This window comes from Stenella coeruleoalba (assembly GCF_951394435.1).
Source record: "Stenella coeruleoalba genome assembly, chromosome: 18".
NCBI lineage: Eukaryota > Metazoa > Chordata > Mammalia > Artiodactyla > Delphinidae > Stenella > Stenella coeruleoalba.
Window position 1 is genome coordinate 48,553,706 of NC_137164.1, and position 23,607 is coordinate 48,577,312.

At 35.3% G+C, this 23,607-nt stretch overlaps 1 protein-coding gene across 1 annotated transcript in view; it reads left to right on the top strand.

Annotated features, from left to right (window-relative positions):
* Window positions 1–23,069, top strand: part of UCHL3 (ubiquitin C-terminal hydrolase L3) — a 43,931-nt gene extending 20,862 nt beyond the window's left edge. Inside the window, exons 6-8 of the mRNA XM_079903482.1 lie at window positions 16,835–16,910; window positions 21,524–21,582; window positions 22,319–23,069. Coding sequence (XP_079759608.1) covers window positions 16,835–16,910; window positions 21,524–21,582; window positions 22,319–22,402 — 219 coding nt within the window. The 3' untranslated portion in view covers window positions 22,403–23,069. The remainder of the gene's footprint in view (window positions 1–16,834; window positions 16,911–21,523; window positions 21,583–22,318) is intronic.
* The last annotated feature ends 538 nt before the right edge of the window (window positions 23,070–23,607 follow it).

Sequence of the window (23,607 nt, forward strand, 5' to 3'; positions counted from 1 at the left end):
TATTTAGATTGTTTTCAGTTTTTCAAGTTAAACACATAACTTCATTGAATATCTTTGATTATTCATATATTCATTCTAGGTTCTTTCTTTAAGATCATTTCCTATAGGTAGAATTACCTTGAGTCAAAGGGCTGAACATTTTTCAAGTTCTTGTTACATAATATGAAATTATTGTCTGTCTTTCATTTGATTAACCTAGTAATCTGTTTGAGCACCTACTATGCCAGGTATGGTGCTAGCAACTATATATACAGAGATAAATAAGATGCAGTGTGTGTCTTCGAGGATCTCTTACTTCAATGGAGATAGCTTCAAAAATAGCCATTACCGGTGTTGAATTCTATTTTTAAATTTTGGCTTGTTTGATAGAGGGAAATAATGTGGTTGATTGCTAAGACCATTCAAAGATCTGTTGTAAAAGTTTATGAAATGAATTTCAATCATGAAATTAAATTGTAATTAATTTACAAGTGAAATGTGTAATCTACTTTGGTTAGTATTGTCCTATACGAGAAGGTGTTTTTGACTATTGGGAAAGCAGTGGGTAAGTTCTGATTTCAAGTATGTGCTCATGTATATGTATACACAATTTTAAATAAATTGTGTATGTGTGTATGTATATGTATGTGTCTAGTTGGCTTTTCTGGCCCAATCAGTGCAGAATGTCAGTGATGGGGGAGGAAATAGTGTCAAGTTTTATCTTTATTAGTTGTATAAGTATAGTTTGCATGGCTTCATTTTACTCTGAAGTATAGTTTTTCATTATTTTGATTATGTTAGAATTACAAGGAGTTAAGATGCTCTCACATTTATTTTCCTTCTTTAGGGATTTATTTTCTTCTTTCCTTGACTCTGAAAGAAACGGAAGATATTAGGAAGAAACTTAGTTCTTATAGAATGTACAATTTAAGGTCCTGATTGTTTTGGGAGAATCAGATGGGAACTGTAAATGAAACTCAGATGCAAGTACCATGCATTTTAAGCTGTATAGTCCAGTTTTGTCAAGAAATCTGAAATTGCATCTTTCTGATCTTTCTTTTTGTTTTCCATTTATTTTCCATATCCCATTTTCTCTATTCCATTCCAACAAGATGTAAGGGAAATCCTTTTGGGGCAACTTCATTTTATGTCATTCTTAAAACTGAGAAATGCTCTGGAACTTCTGTCCTAACTCCTTACACTTTTGCCTTTTTCTCTCCTTCTGTTATCATTTTTTCTGTATATCATTCCCTGAATAGAAGCTGGTTTAAAGCGTATGTGTGGAATTGAATGGGAGAGCTGAGTTTGAAGGAGGAAGTACAAATTAGGATTAGTCATAGTGGGGGAAATATTATTGAAATGGTTCTTTTTTTGATCCTTTGTTTTCAAGCAGTGATATTGTGTCTCCTTACATGTAATCAGTTCTTCTTTATCTAATATCACTTGAAAATGAATGATAGTTAAATGGATTAAATTAGTTGTTGAAAGGGTGAGAATGTAGTTACTACTCTGTCCTGTTTACATTTTTTTCCCTTTCTTAGGTTAACAAATATTTTGTCCTAAATGAATCAAAATAGTCTGTTTTTTATTCTTTCTGCATCATCTTCTTGTTCTTCTTATTTTCTCCAGTATCAGGGTTTTGGAAAAGGAGATATATAACTATTATTATTTTAAAGTAAATTCTTATATGAACTCATCAGTTGACTCTTCCAGACCTGACTAGATGTAATTCTTCTATCTAAAAATGTCTCCAGCAATAAAAATAGAGTTGAGGTTGTAATGATATTTGAGGATGGTGGATTTTTCTGTTTGTTTTGTTTTAACCACAACTTTCCAAAACAAAGGGTTAAGATTTAAGATTCTTTTCGTTTGTAGTCAATGAGAATCTTATTGGAGCTACTCTCAAATTGTAAAAAAATAATAATAATAATAAAGAATTTCTGGGACTTAGTTTTTGGCCAGCTTAACAATGGTAAGCTTGAGTTTAATGTAAAGTATAGAGATATAGGTCATTATCTTAATAGAGATTTTGGAGAATTGTTAACAGAAGTGAGAAAATACAGTTGTTAAACCAGTAAGAGAAAAAAGTCTTTAAAGAATATCTAGAAATCTGTGGGTATCTTGATTTATTAGGTGAGCAAAATGAAGAAATTTGCCATTTTCCATGGAATATGTAGTGGTATTTTGTGTATTTCGGTATCTAGCTCATGTTTCACTTTGACTTCTTTGCCAACTGAACATGGATACTTTGTAGGAAAGTTTGCATCTTCTGCATGAATCTGGTTTTACTTTCCTATTTTAAATTTGGACCTCAAATTTAGTGTAATTCAATGTATTATACTGAAATTTATTCAAATCTACAGGAGTCCATTTGGAATTAATTTATAATTTTGACTTTAAACTTTTAAAGTTTTATATATGTGTACATATCCTCATGCATGTATGCCTATACTTATAATTTTACTTCTTTTCATGGCATTTGGAAGCCCTAGAGAAGTTCCTAATTTTTTTCCTTTCCATGTGCCATTTTTTTAGACTCAGTGGTATCTCTAAAGTTTGAAAGGACATGTCCTATTCTGGAAATAAATTTAATTGTCATGACTAAGTATATATTTTATCAGCAGGTCAATAAAAGGAATGATTTTGTAGGTATTTAAGACAAAAGAGTCTCACCATGAGATACCTGGGGTTGCTGGAAACATTGGGAATCATTTTGGGGTGTTACAGTATCAGTCTTGATTATTCTTAAGTGTCATTTATGGGTGAATGCAATGGAAATTGACATGCTTATCAATTGCCAAGTATTCTCATCTTCTTAAATTCTCACTGCTTTTAAAAGTATGTCTGTCATCTTATTATAATGATGGTTACCATTTACTGAACGCATCTTATGTGGTAGGCATTATACTAAGCACTGTGTGTACCCTACTCTAATCTTCTCAATTCCTTAAGATAGATGTTATCCCATTTTACAGACTGGAAGACAAAGAAGTTACTAACTTGTCCAAAGTCACACAGCTAGTAAGTACTGTCCATGCTCTTAAGGCAACAAAATGTATAGATAAATAAAAATTGCTAAAACAAACAAGCTCTTAGTCAACAGTAGATTTTTCCTTATATTAAACATAAAGTCTTACCCATAAACCAACCACAGTCTTTTGGTAATTATGTTATCTGTATTTTGGAAAACAGTAATTATTTTAAGTACCTACCAGCCAATGATCCCTTTATATTTAGGAAATTGCATGGTTATAATGATATTTTTCTTAGTAACAGGATGCCCTTTTAGATGGGAAAACATTTTGGGTATAAGCCAAAATCTACTTGCTTTATTTTAACATTTTAGAATAATTTAGATTTAAGCACTTAGGGTAAACTACCAAACACTTGATTTCTTAATAAAGAAGTAATACTAGTCTGCCCCTCTGCCCCCTTTGTTAAAAGGTCTGTATCATTTCTTTTTAGCCTTTACAACATTTCTAATTCTTTGGTTATTATTAAGTACTCTAAAGAGTAATCTATTTTTTGTACACCCAGAGAATGTATATTAACTGAAGGAAAAGTAATTTGGCTTTTTAGACCGACACACTCTTTCCACCTTTTTTTTTTTTTAATTTTTAATTTTTGGCTGTGTTGGGTCTTCGTTTCTGTGCGAGGGCTTTCTCTAGTTGCGGCAAGCGGGGGCCACTCCTCATTGCGGTGCGCTGGCCTCTCACTATCGCGGCCCCTCTTGTTGCAGAGCACAGGCTCCAGACGCGCAGGCTCAGTAGTTGTGGCTCACGGGCCTAGTTGCTCCACAGCATGTGAGATCCTCCCAGACCAGGGCTCAAACCCGTGTCCCCTGCATTGGCAGGCGGACTCTCAACCACTGTGCCACCAGGGAAGCCCCTCTTTCCACCTTTTTATTAAAGGTTTGAAAATTTTTTTTTTTAGGCTTCATGACATTTCTAATTTTGTGGTTATTAAACAGTTTAAAGGGTAGTTGACTCATTTTTTCATATACAAAGTGACATACACATTAACTGTGAAGGAAAAGTAATTTGGCCTTCTGGGACCCAGGTATTTTGGCTTCTTTCTGAACTAGTTATAACTTTGAAGATAGAAAAATTTGAACTGTTGATTGTTTGGGGAATACAGCTAGAGATAGTAATAGGTTTGCCTCTATGAATTAGGTAGTTGACAGTTGATGGGTGGGTGGCTTTGTGTGAGATGAAAACACTGAAATTGGAGCCAGGAGTCATGGGTTCTGCCTCTGCTTTGAGAGTCACTAGTTACATGACTGTGGGCAAGTCAACTAAGTCCTTGTGCCTCTAAAAGACCCCGACACTGTTCTGATGCTCATGGGCTGTGTCCAAATGGCTCACCCTGTATTTTTTTTTTTTAACTCAAGAGGATTTAAGTCAGAATCAGAATGCTTAAAAATCTCAAAATGAATGTCTATACCTAATTCCTTTATGCAAAAAATATTTGTTAAACTCCTTAGAGTACTTTCTGAAGAGCAAATCATTTAATTCCTAGGGTTTTTGAAAAGCCTGTTCTGGTTTTTTCAAAACTGTAATGAAGAGATAGGTTATATTGCAGTGGTGTATGTGAAGTCACATTATACCGTTGCAGACCCACGCAGTAAGCAGAGGGGGCACGGGTTCAGTGTTAATGTCCTGGCAGACAGTGATGTCATTAATAATTTTAATGAAATACATAATTTTTGACAACTTTGGATTCCTCTACCAGAACTGAAAAACTGAGGAAGTGAGTTCTTTATTCAGATGCTCTAGAAAGTGAGCTCTTTATTAAAATCTTCTGAAAGACTCAAGAATAAGCTGTAGATATTTGATCCTTTCCAGTTAGTATGGAAAGGAAATTGGCTATTTATTCTGAAGATTCTACTCACAGTTTAAATTTTCATATTTGAAAGCAAAGCTAACTTAGTTACTTCGGCAGCTAATATTATGACAATGTAAAAGTTGGTGAATATGTCTTTAATATTTGTAATTCTAAGAGAAAGCCTAGGAATATTAAGATTCCATAGTAACGTTCTTCATATCAGTCTTTTCATCTCTTAAAAGAATATTACTTGAAAGTCCTTTCCTGAAACTAACACAATATTATAAAGCAATTATACTCCAATAAAGATGTTAAAAAAAAAAAAAGAAAGTCCTTCCCTGAATTATCATATAAACTTTCATTGGAATTGAAAATATATGTGATGTACACAGTTATGTCTATATTATGAATTAAATTATCTTTACAAATTGTACAGTTGGAAAAGATGTGTATATATTGTGTTCCTTTAGCTTTAGGAAGTAGAAATAAATATGACTAGAGTAAAAATTTAGAATTACTGGTTCTAATGTTTAACAACTCAACATATTCATTTACTTATGGAAAACAATACTTAGTATACTAGCAATATGATAGTGGATAAAAGGTTTTTCTAAGAGCATTACAAGGTAGTTACAAGTAAGACAGTCATAATGTAGTAACGTACTGTCCTGTATTTGATATTGTAAAACAGTTGCCAAATAGAAACACATGCACACACACATGAACCTTGATGTATGGAACTCATTCAGGAGGGTGTGCTTTTGAACATATCCTTTCTTTTTTTCATTCCTTCCTCTTACATATGGAAAACGTGATGAGCAAAAAGAGGGCTAAAATTACCCATAGATAATCTGATAATGTTTGGGCAAAAATTGTGTCTTCATCTTTAAATAGAAATGATCATAATTTCTACCTTAGTACGATCATTGTGCGACTCTATAGCATCCACAGTTTAGAACATTTGGTATGTAATAGTAAGCACTCAGTGCTAGCTATTATTATTGTTGACTGATGAACATATAAAGATACCTGTGTGAATGTATTTACTACAGCATAGTTTATAAATGTAGAAAACTAGAAACAAACTAAAGATGCCATAATATGTTTATGGTGCATCTATTTAAGGAATAATATGTTGTTGTGAAAAATAATGTACATATATACTTACTGAGGTGGATAGATGCCCAAAATATATGGAAAGTGAAAGCAGCGTGAAGAATATGATTTTTTTTCCTTGTAAAAAATGTTAAAAATTTTAACAAATTGCTAAAGGTCAAGTATAGGCTGGTATGATACTATAAAATCCCTGTAAGCAGTGCCAAAGGGGAGCTCACATCCACTCTCCACAGACCTCACTGGGTGCCTATAAGCTTAAACTAGGGACAAGGCAAGAGAGAGGCCCAAGGTGCAGGCCTGGGGGGAGGAAGCAGCTTCTACTTTGGGAAGGACCTGGATTCTTCTCCCCTATGGAATAAAACCTAACAATGCTGGGACAGAAAACCCTCCCTGGAGAAGGGAACAGACAAAACTACCCCTTCAGGGGAGGTATAGGAAACTCCTATGAGAGAAATCAATGGAGGAGGGGAGGATCCCATGGAAAGCCTTGTCCTTGATATCCAGGTACAAACAACCTACTTATGATGGAGGCTGAACCATGTCAACAAAGAATGCCTTCACCTTCCCACCATTAGACCAGCCAGCACCAACAAACAAGTGTCAAATGTGTGGGGTAGGCCAAGAGCATGAAGAGAGACCTTCTCTGAGGCATAGACTCTGAGAAAAATCCTAAAGCTATGAGTGGAACAAGAACGTTGAAAAAGAAAGCATTCAGCAAGCCAGCTCCTACCCTAATCACACAGTAATGCGAGGCAGATTTTAAGCTGGTAGATTACTGAGGATAACCATAGCAAAAACAAACCAAACAGCACAACTTCTAACTAGATTGACTCAACTCCACACACTAAAGCCCTAGCAGAAGAGGAGGCATGCCCATTCCCAGACATAAATACATTTGTCTCAGTCTCTCTGCTCCTACACAGGATGTGTGCCTTTTAAACAAAAATTATAAGATGAAGAAAACAAGAGAAATAACACACTGTCACAAGACAAAGGAATCAACAGAATCAAACTCAGATATGATCCAGGTGTTGGAACTGTCAGATGCAACTTAAAATAACTGTGATTAATATGTTAAAGCCTCAAGTAGAAAAGGTAGACAACAGATACCAACAGATGGGGAATATCAACAGAGAGTTGGAAGCGCTAAGAAAGAATCGAATGGAAATCTAGTAATTAAAAACACAGTACCAGAGGTGAAGAATGCCTTTAATGGATTTGCCAGTAGACTTGCAAATGTTGAGGAAAGAATCAGGAAATGTGAAGATAAATTGCTAGAAATTTACCCAAACTGAATCACAAAAATAAAAAATCATGGGAAGAAACCCCACAAAACCCCCCAGGTCACCCAAGAGCTGTGGATCAATTTCAGATGATCTAATATGTGCAGGTAGAATCAGAAGGAAAAGAGAGGGACTTCCTTCGTGGTCCAGTGGTTAAGACTCCGCGCTCCCAGTGCAAGGGGCTTGGGTTCGATCCTTGGTCAGGGAACCAGATCCCACATGCTGCAACTAAAGATCCTGCATGCTGCAACTAAAGGATCCTGTGTGCCACAACTAAAGATCCCACATGCCTCAACGAAGATCCCACAGGCAGGATCCCTTCGTTGCTACGAAGATACCATGTGCCGCAACTAAGACCTGGCGCAGCCAAATAAATAAATATTTTTTTAAAAAAAGAAGAAAAAGGCTTTTAAAATGAATTCGATGGAACAAAAATATTTTTCAAAAATAAAGGAGAAATAAAGTCTTTTAGACAAACAAAAACTGAGAGAATTCATTACAAGCTTACCTGCACTACAACTTGAATCTACACAAAGAATTGGTGAGCACTGGAAATGGAACAAGTGAAGGTAAATATAAAATAAATTTTGTTTTTTAAATTGTTCTAAAGAATGATTAAGTGCTCATGGATAGACCATATTATGGATCAGAAAATAAATCTTAAAAATTTTTTTAAAAATTTAAATTATACAAAGAATATTTTCTAACCATAATGGAATTAAATTAGGAATTAATAACAGTAAAAAGTATCTGGAAAATCCCCATATATTTAGAGATTAAACAATACACTTCTAAATAGCTTGTTGGATCAAAGAGGAAGTCTCAGAGAACATGAGAAAACATTTAAAAAAATTTTTTTTAATTGAAGTGTAGTTGATTTACAATGCTGTGTTAGTTTCTGGTGTACAGCAAAGTGATTCAGTTATACATATATATGTATATTCTTTTTCATATTCTTTTCCATTATGGTTTATTACAGGATATTGAATATAGTTCCCTGTGCTATACAGTAGGACATTGTGTTTTATCTATTTTTTATATAGTAGTTTGTATCTGCCAATTCTGAACTCCTAATTTATCCCTCCCCTAACCCCCTTTCCCCTTTGGTAACCATAAATTTGTTTTCTGGAAAACATTTTGAATTGAAAGAAAAATTATTAAATATATCCAAATTTACAAGTTGCAGCTAAATCAGGGATTAGAGAAAAATCTGTAACATTAAATGCTTATAGTAGAAAAGAAAAGGCAAGGGTTAGAGAAAAATCTATAGCACTAAATGCTTATAGTAGAAAAGAAAAAAGGCTTCAAGTCAGTGATCTAAGTTTTTACCTAAAGGTAGCAAAAAAAAAAAAAAAAAAAGAGCAAATTATCCCTAAAGTACGCACAAGGAAGAAATAATTAAAAGTGAAAATCAGCAAAATTCGTTACTGTTCTAGAGGTCCTATAGCCAATGCAGTAAGGTGAGAAAAAGAAACAAATGGCATATGGATTGGAAAGGAAGAAATACAGATGTCTGTATTCACAGAGAGCATGATTTTTTTATGTAAAAAACCTGTATATTAAAAAATCCTATAATGCATTTTTTAATGTATATTAAAAAATGTGGGAAGGGGACTGTGTGTTAATGTCATAAAAGACAAAGGCTGTTGGAAATGCTCCAGGTTAAAGGATACTGAAGAGACATGACAAAAAAATTCAATACCTGCTCCCAGATTAGATCCTGAGGGGAAATGCTACAAAGGACATGAATGGATCAACTGACAAAATTAAAATATGGATGGAAGGTTAGACAGAAGTCTAACGTGACACCCAACCTACACACATCCTAACACAGCCCATATCTATATGAAATTATGAAGGTGATAACTGCTGTATAAAAGAGAATTTTCTTTTTTAATTAATTATTTTTGGCTGCATCGGGTCTTCATTTCTGTGCACGGGCTTTCTTTAGTTGCAGTGAGCGGGGGCAACTCTTCTTTGCAGTGCACGGGCTTCTCATTGCAGTGGCTTCTCTTGTTGCAAAGCACGGGTTCTAGATGCGCGGGTTTCAGTAGTTGTGGCATGCGCGCTCAGTAGTTGTGGCTCGCAGGCTTAGTTGCTCCGCGGCATGTGAGATCTTCCCGGACCAGGGCTTGAACCTGTGTCCCCTGCATTGGCAGGCGGATTCTTAACCACTGCGCCACCAGGGAGGCCCCTGGTTCACGGATTCTTAACCACTGTGCCACCAGGGAAGTCCAAGAGAATTTTCTTAGTCTTAAGAAATACTGAAGTATTTAGGGGTAAAGGACCATGATATATATAACTTATCCTCAAATGGTTCAGGAAGAAAAAAAAAACAACTATGTAGAGAGACAGGAAGAGAGCAAGAGAGTATAAGTACAGATGATAAAGCAAATCAGAATAAAATGTCATAGGTAAATCTAGGTGTTTCCTGTACTCTTTTTATTTTTGTAACTCTTTGTAATTTGAATTTTTTTTTTAAGTTTTAAAAAACATTCTTCAAAAATGGCAAAAGAAGAGAGCCATCATATTTTAAGTTAGAAATCACTTTTCTCCCAGTAAGCACTGTGAGGGATGAGGTAATGTCTGCCTCCAGAACAAAGACAAGTTTGCTTACTGCTTATTATAATACATCAGTTTCCCCAAGCCCAGTGTTCCTCTCCTATAATGCAGCCCATTGTGTGTGCAGCCATCCATCTGGGCCCTCTGTGTTGCCCTCATGTGAACTGACACTAACAGTGATGATAGTGCTCCTTGCTGGGCTATGAGTAAAGTCCTTTGTCTCTGACATAGCGTCTCATGTCTTCTGCCAGCACCTATGAACAAGTAACAGGATAACTTTTTAGATGGGGGGTAAAGTCAGATCCCAGACCTGATAGTCTAGTCCTCTGAACATGTCATCCTCATTCCTATTTTTGTCTTTTTTCTCACGCTGAATTCTTTGCTAGGAATACCTTTCCCATTTTGCCTGCCCAAACCTTATATGTTCTTTCAATGTATGCCTTTAGTTCTACTTCTGGTTTAGTAATCTCTCCTTCCCTAGATTCTTAGAAAATTTTTGTTTTCTCCACTACTCATTAGTCATCTCTTCCTCTCTTCCTTTACTCCATTTTCTTTCTCCATCCATTTTCCTTTTCCTCTTCCCCACTCTTCTGTCTTTCTCTTATTTAAATGTAATCAGATTGAATATGACAAACATGTTAGACTATGTGAGAGCAGACACTTTATTATATACACCTTTGTTCCCATATAGAGCAAAGTATAGGATTCATTTATGTATTTCTAATTGATTGATTCTTACTATGAGCAGCTAAACTGTTCACAAACATGTTTTTAAAACCCTTTATTTTAGGTTATTGTATTATTTTACATAGATCAGAAGTACTAAGTAGGATCATAGGGTTTTCAGGGTTGAAAGAGTCATAGAAATCATTCAAGGAAAACCCCTTTATTTTCCTAAAGAAAATAGGTCATGGTTAGTGAAATCCATTATCACTAAGCAAGGACTTATATCACTTTTTTTTTTTTTTTTACTTCTTCTCACTATGGTTGTTAGTGATTATAATTTTATCATACTGCTTTAAACTCAGTTTCATGTGCTGGTGTTATTTATTGGAGGCGACAATTGTAAAATTATCATTTGGATTACCATTAATAAGTTAGTGTTTATTAGCATGTGCATTTTGTGGAAAACTCTTAGGTCAGATTCACCTTTTGTGGTACAATAGTGTTCGAAAATGTGACTCCCAAAAATCTAATTTTAAGAGGATTACTCCTCTGCTCGTTGGAATCTGGTCTAATAAATGAGTATTAAAATCTTTTTCTTGGCCACTTAGGCTGTACACCACAGTTATTAAGATCATTGGATTCTAGAACTAGATTTGCTGTATTTGAATCCCAGCCCTGCTGCTTCCTGGCAGTGTGACCTGGGTTATGTTACTTAACCTCTCTGTGCTCTGATTTCTTATTTGTAAAATGGAGATAATTACAGTAACTATCTCATGGGTTACTGGGAGATTAAATGAATTAATACGTGTAAAGTGCTTAAAAGAGTGCCTGGCACAAAATAAGTGATACATATTTTAACTGTTTTTTTCTTTTACTAAAAGATGGCTAAATAATCCATGATAGTTTCCATTTAACTTTTCAGCCTAAGTAAGAGGATAGTTTATGCATGGCATCAGCTTCTGAGGGATTTGTTTCACTCCTCTATATTTTGAAGTTGTTTTTTTCCTTAGTGTTTATTACTGCTAAGAAATTCTTTTTACTAGTGCCTGTTACCATACGGTTTTCTTTTACACATAATTCTTTGTATGTTTTGTATGTGTTACATGTTTTTTTTGTGTGTGTGTTCTTTTTTTTAAAAACAGTTTGATGTAATAATTCCACTTTAGTGACTTTTAAATAATTCCATGAGTTTGCGCTATACAAATGAGGGTAGTTTAGATGTGCACTTAACAGAAGCTATGGAATATAACCTGATACTTTGGTTATGTATTTCCACTTCACGTACCTTTAACTAATATTCATTTACGATCCTTTTCTAAATTATGATTGATTAAAAATACTAGACCATATAAATCCAAGTATGACCATACGGTGCTTTTAAGAATAACTGATCTCCCAGTAACGTGGTCTCAGTAAAATGTTCTCTTTTTTAATTATGTAGTCCTCTCCGCCATCCTCATCACAGCCTCATTCTAGCCACTGCAGAGCGAAGGCCTCATCATGGTGTCACCATGCATCCCTGCCCTGGGCCAAACGTAACCATGTAGGCCCTGCAAAGGCTACCAGTCCATCTCTCCGTCTTCGTCGCTGGCGACCCTTCTTACGCCTACCATCTTTGGGTCTCCATTCTGTTGTAAGTGTAGTCAATCTTCCATCTCTTCTTCCAGTGACAGGGGCAGTCCATTTTTTCCCTTAAACTTCTTCAGTCTTCAAAGCGCTTTTCTCTTGGTTCATCAACCATTAGCTTTTTCTCCCCCAGTAAGACTGCAAGCATACCTCTATGTTTTGCAGTCCAGCTTGACTCTCACCAGTGCCTTGGTGAACATCCGTCTTTCCACTCCATATAACACCAACAGGTGCCTGCCTTTTGATGAGTGCTGATCGACATTCATGATAATGTTTAAGTTCCTGTCAGTTGTTAAAGTGAATATGTATTCTCTTACCCTTCATCTTTCCAATTTCATTTAGTTGACTCAGGTCAACAAATGCTGTGTATTGTCTGAGTTCTTTGCCATCTCTTACTTTATTTTTTTTCATGTTTCTGAACATGACTTTAGTCTCTTGTCATGCTTTGGGGTTATTTTACTCACTCTATCCTTAATCTAAGCTTCCATGGTGTAGGGTGTTTCATCTAAGCTATTTTATTCCCTGAGGTGGCTCAGGTACTTGGTTTAATCTTGATCCAATCTTCCCTGCCTATTCAGTTTCTAAAGATCTTTTCTCATGTAGGAGGTGACGATTTTTCTCCTTGTGAATTGATATAGACTTCCCACAAATTTTATAATTTCTCCTTTTTAAGTTGATAATACTAGCAAACTGTTAAAAAGTACATTTGTTCTTGTAATTGTGCTAATTACCTAATTACCTTAAATGTTGAGGTTGATGATGGAATTCTAATAATTCTCATAATTGAAATAAGATGCAGGATGGCAACTATAGTTCTTGTCTTTCTGATGTTTTAGAAAGTTAATGGTAATGACTATAGCTTGACAGAGCCTACCTAGAAATGCGACATCCGAAAGATTTGGTGTATGCCACACATTTATAAGAAACTTGACACTTCAGTAAATCATCGTGACTTTTGAAGCCAGAGGAAGTCTGATTACACATACTTTCATGCTTAAAAAAATTAAAAGTTGGTGTCAGACATTCTTTCCTTCCCCTTATTTACTCTTCTAGAGCTATTCTCAAACTATGAGGTGGAGTCTTGGCACTTTTCCTTAAACATCTGCTTCCACCAGATATCAGTATAGTCATCAAAATAGCCTTTCGTCCACAAACTGGTATCAACAGACTGGTGTCTCTCTATTTCATTATCCTCATTGGGTCACAACATGCGTTTGTCGTATTTATCCATCTGATATTTATTGCTTCCCTACTGTGCCATACGCTGGCACAGTAGGAGACACAAGTGAATTAGATGATCAGAGTAAAACCGTAATTTTCTAAATTCTGACTTGGACACAGTTGATTCCACATAGGAATAAATTCCTTTGTACTTAAAAAATATTCTAAATATAAATGAATATGTCATAAAAATTGGCATTCTCAGTTTTATGTTTTTATGTAATATTGATCTTTTCCCCATGTTAATTCCATTGCTTTATAGCTTCATAAGTGTTTTCATAGCCTAGTGGTTAAGAACATGGATTCTAGAATGACATTGCCTGGATTTGAAACCAGATTCTATCACTTACTAGCTTTGTGACCCAGAGCATGTTACTTAACACTTCTGTGCCTCAGTTTTCTTGAGAGTACAATGGGTATAACTATATTACCTACCTCATATGGTTTATATAACAATTAATTGGTCAATTCTTATAAAGCACTTAGAACAGTGCCTGGTATATATTTAGCGCCACAATTATAAATTAAATTTAAACTGTTTTTTATAATTTGAAATTTTTATTTAGCATTTAGTTAATTTCTATCTAATTGATTTGTCACATCATTTTTTTAATCCTTCAAGGTAATAAGAAGTATGTTCTAAATTAAGAAACTTTGTAAAAAATAAGATATAAAAATGTAGGTAAAAATTATCTAATCTGTAGCTTCTGGTTTTTGCCTTTTGTTAGTTATTGGTCACTTTTTGAAACAGAAGACATACTGGAATTTGCTTTTTTTTTTTTTTTTTTTTTGAGGTACGCGGGCCTCTCACTGTTGTGGCCTCTCCTGTTGCGGAGCACAGGCTCCGGACGCGCAGGCTCAGCGGCCATGGCTCACGGGCCCAGCCACTCCGCAGCATGTGGTATCTTCCTGGACTGGGGCACGAACCCGTGTCCCCTGCACCGGCAGGCGGACTCTCAACCACTGCACCACCAGGGAAGCCCTGGAATTTGCTTTTTATGTATTGTTCTTGTTTTCAGTGGAATAATGTTTAAGCAATTGCATAATTATAGATTTCAGACTCTGACTAATTGAAGTTGACCAAAGGAAAAGGCTTGTAATAGGTGCTGAGGTCTTGTGGAAGGTTTAGAAATTTTGAGCATTTATCTTTTATAATAGTTTGAAGGATTTTCGTGCCCTCTTTGGCGTTTTGTATTTTTAGTATGCACTTTTGGTTAAAAGGTACAATGACTCACAATTTTGAGTCACTAGATTTAGTGACTTCTTACATTTGTAATAATGTAGTCTTAGTATTGTAATAACACATAATGTTTATATGACACTTAACAGTTTACAAAGTAGTTTCATGCATTTCGTTTAAACCTCAAAACAGATAAGAAACCCAGTGCTCACAGGGGTTGGGTACATATTCAGGTCTCTGGTTCTGGTTGTATTACTTTTATCTCTAGCACGGTTGTATTTACTGACAAAATGTAAAAACCAGATTAGAGGTATTATTCTTAAGAAGAGATGGTGTTAAAATAAGTAATAATTTTAAAGACATAGGAGCTCAAAAGATTTTAAATATACTTTATATCCTATTGGAGAATTATCTTAAAATAAGTAAATCAAGCCCCTTTCCTAGTTGGATAAGGAATTTTTTGTAGTGTTCTTGTTATAGAATTGAATTTATAGTTTGTTGAATTGCCTAGATTTAACCTTGAAAAATTGGGTTCTCTCTGGTCATTGGTGAAATGGGGGTATTGGATTGAGTGATCACTAAAATCTTTGATTCTCTGACCAGTAAAATAAGGGAACTCATTATCACTGTCTTTAAGTGTTTGAAGAAATATCATGTTCAAGCGGGATTAGACTTTTTTAAGATGATGGAAAATATTGGGAAACATTTTTTGCCTCAGTATGAGGGATAATTCTAACAAAACTGTCAAAATGGAATGGACTGCCTGAAAACCTAGCGGCAGTTCCCTGTTGTTTGCGGGGATACCACAAGATGGGGCTACAATAGAGAGCAGTCTAGCATTGGAGCAACAGTAAAACTACGTAACTGTGATTCCTACCAACTGTGAAATTCTTTAGTTCTAAGTTGAATTTAGGAAGAGCTAGTTTGCCACAGCAATTTATGTTGCGTTGTTGCCATTCGTAATTCGAGGGCAATAATCCCTGAAGAATAAGATGAGGTTAGATGAGTCACTATCTGTAAATGCTTTAGAGGCATCCAGTAAATCCAAGATAGGAATGTTTGTTCTGTTCCTTTCAATTCCTGCATCTGAAAACTTCGTATTACTTAAAACTTAAAATTATATAATTACTTGAGGGTGAAAAAATAGAAATTTTAGAGTTGATACTGTTGTGTTACTTACTGGATATTAAATAATATGAGATATAACTTGATTATGCCTCTTTAAAACTTTTGCCTCTAAAATCTGTACTTACATTTAACAGTGATTATACTTCATTTCAAACCATTTAGATTTGGTATATAGCTAACACATATTAGTGTTATCTGTGTAGTTACTATATATTGTAAACAGTGCCAGTTTATCATGTATTGACTTGCATAAGTTATTTGAATGTCTAAGAAATGTAGCACAAGTTGCTCATGCAAATTGAATTTGGCAAGCTAAAAAAACCTAGGTATAGTTTTAATATCAAATAGTTCACTGAGAAAACAAGAGAAAAATTGTAGGCTAAGTTAAATTTTACTTTAACTTGTTCAAGTTACTTTAACTTGTTCCCTTTTTCTCCTTTAATCTTTTGGGCTATTTTCCTGCTTCTCTTCGTTTTTTTTTTTTTTTTTTTTTTTTGCGGTACACGGGCTTCTCACTGCTGTGGCCTCTCCCGCTGCGGAGCACAGGCTCCGGACACGCAGGCTCAGCGGCCATGGCTCATGGGCCTAGCATGTGAGATCTTCCCGGACCAGGGCACGAACCCGTGTCCCCTGCATCGGCAGGCGGACTCTCAACCACTGCGCCACCAGGGAAGCCCTTCTCTTCGTTTTTAAACCTTTTGAATCTAGGATGAATAAAAATACTTATTTTATTCTAAGTCTATATTGCATTTTTCAAAAAAATGAGATTAAGGTTACATCATTAAGGGAAGAACTCACTTTCTTGATGTCCTAAAATTTAACTTGCAAAGAGTTTTTTAAACTCTGTTTATGCTATTATTAAACTTCTAAAAACTTTATTATTTCAAATTTCAGAAATTAGACAAATTAGTTCATGCATTCATTTCATTCAGCAAGTATACACTGTATACCTACTATGTATCAGGTGTTGTGCTAGGTGCTGGGCTTCCAGAGTGAACAAAACTTTAGGTTAAAGTCAATTGAGATTAAGAAAGGTGTGCCTTGAGTCAGTGTTCTCCTTGTTGATGGGCAAGCACATTTGTTATAAATGTAGGCGTGTTCACTCTGTCCACTATATCAAAGATTAAGCCTTGAATTATATTGGATAAATATTTTTTCATGTCATTTGATATTATTTGTATGTGTTTACATGTAGTTGATTGATTTGACTACTAATATATATAATATGTATTTTCCCCTCCTATTCCAGGCACCAAATATAGATGAAAAAGTAGATCTTCATTTTATTGCATTAGTTCATGTAGATGGGCATCTCTATGAATTAGGTAAGAACTATTTTAATTTATCCTGGGGAAAGAAATAGTAAATGGGGAAGTCTGTATTTCTGATAAACATGACTGTTGATATTTATTGTGTTTACCTAAATTAATTGATTACCATATAACATTGAGTTGGCATAATGGAAGTTTTCCATTTAAAAATTTTTACTACAAAAAATAAATATGTTTTTGATGTTCAAGTAACTTATAATTCAAGAATTCCTGCATACCACCTTTGCATTTTAGCAAAGCAGGAAAATGCTTTGCTAAATCATTTAGGAGACTCCTGTAAATCCCTTCAGCAGTCTTTACTAAATTTTTGAGTTGGTTATCATCAACATCTTGGATGAACGATCTTGATCCTGAAACTAGTTTTAAAACATAGCGTATTATTCATAATGACTAGTTTTTGTATTCAATAATGAGTATTACTAGTTTTCAGGCTTTTGTACTATCCTTTTTTATCACATCTGAATTTTAAAAAGACTTTACAGGAGTCTATGTTTTCTGGCAACAGTTCCCTAAGGCATGTGTCAAAGTAGCCATGATTAATTACTTGGTATTTTGGCCTATTCCTGCACTTACCTTTTAAAAGTTTAACTATAGGTGGACTACTTTAGTTTGTATTTGGAGGAGAGGATATTTTCATTGATAATTAAAGGATAATTAGAGGATAATTTTAGAGGATAATAACTCGAGGATAGTTTAAATTGATTCATTCAGGCAGAAGAAACTTTTATGATTCTTTCAAAATTGGTAGATAGTACTTATGAGTCCTTTTTGTCTTTCTCTCTGAGACCTTCTTTGATTAAAAAAGGCCGAATAAAGAAAACAAAAGGGAAATCCTTTTCAATTTCTAGATACCGTGATTTTTAGTTCTCTTTCTTCTCATTTGCTGTAAATATTAACTTTTCACTTTCATTTTCCTTAACTTAAAGACTGAAGAGTTCCAAAAGGACTCTGATTGTGACTGTAAATGTGGTCCATAAAATTCAGATGGATTTTATATTTGGAATATGGCAACAGAATCATACACTTCATTAAAAAGAAGTGGCTCTATTAAAGGGGACAAGAAAAGGAATGTACATCCCTGTGGGTCATCTGCAATAGTAGAGTGATTTGAGTAGGAATCAGATAGTTGTCATCGGAGTATGTAACAGACCTGCAGAGCGATTTGGAGCATATGCTTTGCTAATTCAGTCTCTAGAATCTACATAAAGATAGAATGTAATAGGGATTGGGGATTTCAAATGTCCGATTGCTGGAAGCTAGTTTCTGCTCTGAATTCTGAATAATAAAGAGTAACTAGTAGAAGTGGAAGTAAAGAGTGTGCTGAGACTTACAGACACATTCTGTTGACTTCAAGAAAGTAGATTTAGGAGAGGCCAGAGGAGTGATAAATATCCATAACCAGAGACTATAAAAGTAAAGGTGACCTTCAGAATGGGCGACTTCATAATAGAGCAAACAATAACGTCTAAAAGATATTCAGAAGAAAAGCACCTCTGATCATCTCACGGGAAGGAATGAGTTGTCTAAAAACCTCAGTTTGACTGATTAGCTAGCTTTCTGAGCTCAGAGACTAAAAGGGCAGTAGAAGGAAAGATGTGTATCCGGGATAGGCTACATATACAGAATGGTTCTTTTTTGTAGCATGCCAAGATCAGCACCAAAGTATTTTAAAATTGGTTTGAACTAAGAACATCAGAAAAGAAAGGCAGAACTACTGAGGTCTTGTTTGGTTCAAGTATTCTTTAGCAGGAAGAATGATCGATGTTGCTGATAGAGAATCAGAGCCCTTTGAGGATTACATTCTCTAAATGAGTTTAAAGAATTTCAGAGTTCTACAGAATAGCTGGAATCTTTGAGATGTTAGAGAGGACAGGGATGAATGCAAGACAAATGAAGATGGGCAGCTGCTGACTCATTGCAAGGGGAATTGGTGGTAGCCCTGACGCAAATTCCTAATAAAGTTAAAAGGAATGTTGAGCAAGAGGAGTATTGAGTTAGTGCATAGAAAACAGTGGGTAAGAGAGCAGCATATGGTTTTTAAGAAAAAAGTCATTTCTGGGCTTCCCTGATGGCACAGTGGTTGAGAGTCCGCCTGCCGATGCAGGGGACACGGGTTCGTGCTCCGGTCCGGGAAGATCCCACATGGCGCGGAGCGGCTGGACCCGTGAGCCATGGCTGCTGAGCCTGCGCGCCGGAGCCTGTGCTCTGCAGCGGGAGAGGCCACAACAGTGAGAGGCCCGCGTACCGCAAAAAAAAAAAAAAAAGTCATTTCTACATATCCTTATTTTAAAAAACAAGGCTATATAATTATAGACGTGGTGCAAGGTAATTTCTACAGGAAAATTGTATAACAAAGGGTAGTGGTAGTCTTCAATGTATTCATTCTATACCTAATTGTAAGGTTAGCTGATGAAAGGGACTGAGTTATTCATCTTTCTATTATCACCTCTTGTCCTTAGGGCTTCATGTAGTTCTTGGCATATGTCCTTTTTATGTGTCCCTGTCATTCTTTTGAGCACTTTCTAACTTTCTAGTAGAAAAACATTTCCTGGTTCATCCTTTGTTTTTCGTGCCCCAGCCCTGTGTTCAGCCACTTCTCCAAGGAGCCCTGGTTCCTTTCATTGGAAAATGATGATTAGAACCAAGACCTGGGTGCTAAGTGTGTTAATTGCTATTAAGATATCATTACTTCTAGGCTTTCTCAGAGGACAGAGCTAGGAAATATTTGTCTGTATTATATACATAGACACATGTATGTGAATATGGATATACATACACACACAATTATATCTGTTTCTCTATATATTAAAAAGCATTTATTTACATCCACATTTATAATTCTAACCTAATAATATACAGTTTATTCTAGTGTTATCCATATTTGTGACTTCCTTTTCTGAACATGGGAAATCTAGCTCTCATTATCCTTCATTTGTTTTCTGATTTACTCATTCCCCTGGTATATAAACAAGCTCTTGACCACCCCAGCCCAAAGCTCTGTTCCAGACACACTGCTTCCCGCCCCCAGCTGGCCCACTGATCCTGGCCTGGTCCCAGACAAAGAGCAACAGCTCGCCAAAGTGTGTAGCTACCTTCTTCCTGGCATTGTGCAAACTCCACCTGCCTCAGCCTCCTTGAACTCTGCTCTTTCCCCTCGGTCTCCTAAGTGAGGCTGCTGTAGGCTGCTTGGGTTTTCCTTTCCGGCACTGGCAGATAAGTGGACATTACTGTTAGGCTTACTAACAGTTCTGGGCTACCTGTTTCCCAATCTATAAAACAATGGTTTCAGATATCTTGTCCAGGTCTTTAGTTGTTTCCAGTGGAAGGCCTAGTCCAGTACATTATTTCATTCTGGCTAGAGGTGGAAGTTACCTAATGTTATTCCTTGGCTTCCCACAATGAAGATAATCTAGCTTTCCTTTGTCACCCTCTTTACCTACCTATCCCTCCCAATCACAAAAATACATGGTTTACTTTTTCCTGTTCTTCCAGTGTTGTTATAGTTGTTTATATTCTTATGACTACAGAAATACTATTCTCAGGTGAGCCATAGTCAATGTACTTTTCTTTTTAACTTTTTTATTTCTTCAGATTTCATAATTGTCCTGTTTTGCTTTTTGGTTTGGTTAATTTTCACTCATATTTTCTTTACAAGTAGTATCTTTTAGTCCAGGTCTATCACTATGTATACATATTGATTCAAAACTTTTTATTATGTTTAGAAGCCATGAAATTACAGAGGGAGTTGTATTTTATGGCTTGAACTTGATGTGCCACTTATAAAACATCTGAAATTATAGGCTTGTATAGAGAGTATCAGTTAACTTTGGGTTAGCAGGAGTTTATATAACTCTGGACTTTTTCATTTTTCATAGTATTGAAAAAGTACTAGTTTATTCAAGGTGATACTGATTACTTTTGGTGGTCAGTAAAATAATCCTAGGTGATTTAGATTGTTGCTCTGTACTCCTACCTTGGTACACAATTAGTAGTAGTAATATATAAACCTTGTAGTGGCTTCCTTTCATTGGTATAAACATGTCAGTCTTACTTAGGAGCCTTCATCAGAAGGCTTTAAAGTGAAGAAAGAAATTTTTTATATTTCTGATTGTCATAACTTTTGAAAAGCTGACATTAATTTTGCATATTCTTTTTAGGAAATTAAAGCCAATAGTATATATTTCTAATAATGTCTGTTTGTGAAGATAATATAGGCTTTCAAACATGGAAACAAGGTTCTAAATAACTATTGGTGTTAAAAATATTCGTAGGTAGCATACTTAAAGTGTTTGTTTTAGGATATATTATTTTATCTTTTAACTTTTGCCTCACTGTGGGAAGAGGAAAATGGATGTTGAAAGTACATTATCCTGTCATTCTTAATTAAGGAGGACTAAAGAGATAGGATAACTAAATAGAATATGTGATTCTTGATTAGATCCCACATAAAACAATACAACATGGATAAAGGATATTTCTGGGTGAATTGGAAAAATTTGTACATGAAATACATGTTGTTAATTGTTTATAGTATTAAAAAGAAAGAAAGAAAGTGCATTATCCTATACAAACAACTAACCATTCACCTGTTCATGTATTTTCCACAGATGGACGGAAACCATTTCCAATTAACCATGGGGAAACTAGTGATGAAACTTTATTAGAGGTAACAATAAAACTTGTTGGCCCACCTTCAGTGTCATTAATGTTCTTGTTATCTTTAAAACATCTCTAAAGATAACTGGTATAGGACTTCCCTGGCAGTCCAGTGGTTAAGACTCCACACTTACACTGCAGGGGGCACAGGTTTGATCCCTGGTCAGGGAATTAAGATCCCGCATGCCACGTGGCATGGCAAAAATAAATAAAAGATAACTGGTATAACATTTTTCTGTATTTCTCCTTATCCTGGCTCTCTTGAGAAAATCCAAAAAGAAAAATTTGAACTAGCGTTAAAAATCTACAGCAAATAAAGAAGTTTGCAGAGCTCTTTGTGCGAACAAGTATCAAATTTGAAAAAGACAAGAATAGTATTGAAAGAGATGCACATCATATCCCATATTTCATTAAATCCAAGATACCATCATTTATATCTTGATCTTAGAGATTTTTAAATTTACAAACAAATTTTATGGCTTAGAATCAATAAAATATGTAATTTTCATGTTAAAAGTTTCTTAAAAGCATTTTAAGAAAGAACACTTAGCAGATCTTATACTTTTGTACTAATCAAATTAAACCACCAGCCATTCACTCTTCTAGTGTCCTTTAAGTTATTTTTTATTTGAGAAAAGAAGTCTGCAGTATAAAATTAGTATGGATTAGGAAAACGTGAAACATTTATCAGTTTTAAGTAAAACACGTTTTTAAATTGAAAGATTATGTATCTTTTTTCCCTATAGGATGCCATAGAAGTTTGCAAGAAGTTTATGGAACGTGACCCTGATGAACTGAGATTCAATGCCATTGCTCTTTCTGCAGCTTAACTTGTCCAGAATGGAAACACCAAATACTGTATTATTTGCAACAAAATTAAATTTCTTCTGCCATACACTAACTCAAAAATTTTGATATTTTCACTAACTTGACTGATTAAACTTTATGTGAACTAAGCTTTGGCTTAATCTGTGTTTTATATTATTTTTGCCTCAAATTAAAGCTGCAGTCCTTCCGTTTCTTTCTTATGAAGGATTTACCTTATTGGATGGCTAGCTGTATCTTTCTTACTCTCTTTGAATTTCATGGGAGATTCTGTATTGGGACACAGGCACAATTTCCACCTGCATAGTATGAACATATATCATATATTTATTTAGCAAACATTTGGTTAGCATCTACTTTTAATGAGCTGAACACTGTTCTAGGCGCTGGAGTTACAGCAGTGAACATTGTGGGCAAGTTTCTTAGTCACGGAGCTTATGTTCTTGTGAGAATAGACAGATGATAAGCACATTAATAAGATACATACCAATAATGACTGCTATGCAGAAATTAAAGTCGGATTTGTGTTAGAGAGTGACTGAGTGGATACTTTAGATTTTTGTGGTTAGGGAAGGCTTCTGTGAGAGGTAACTTTGAAGTTGAGATCTGAATAGCGAAAAGTAGCCATAGAAATGGGAGAAGAGGGGAGAGTGGTGGGGAGAATAGAGGGAATAATTAATGCAGAGTCCCTAAAGTAGGCAAGTCTCACTGTGTTGTAGGACCAGAAAAAAAGGTTCATAAGACCAGAGCGTTGAAAATAATGGGAAGATAACAAGAGATGAGGTCAGAGTAGGAGGGCTTAGTGATACAGGAATATGGGAAAAGGAATTTGGATTTATTGCAGGTGTGATGGTAAGCCATTGGAGTGTTTTAAGCAGGAGAGTGACCTGATTTGGTTTATAATTTTATATCACTGACTACTCTGTGGATAATATATTGGGGAGGGGGATAAGAATAGGGGTAGAGAGACGTGAGGAACCCACTGCTTTAGTTAAGAGACAGTGATGGCTAGGGTCTTAAAATTAGTAGTAATTTAGATTGAGGTATGTGAGTGAATTTGGGGTGTGTTTTGAAAAAGAAGGGGCTTCAGTTAAGTCTTAAAGGATAAGGTGGAAGGCAGTGGAAAGGTGGAAGAGTATTTGAAGAGTTAACGTCAAAACACGGTTGGTGTGATGGTCCATCTTTTCAGGAGAATATTGGTTACACAGGT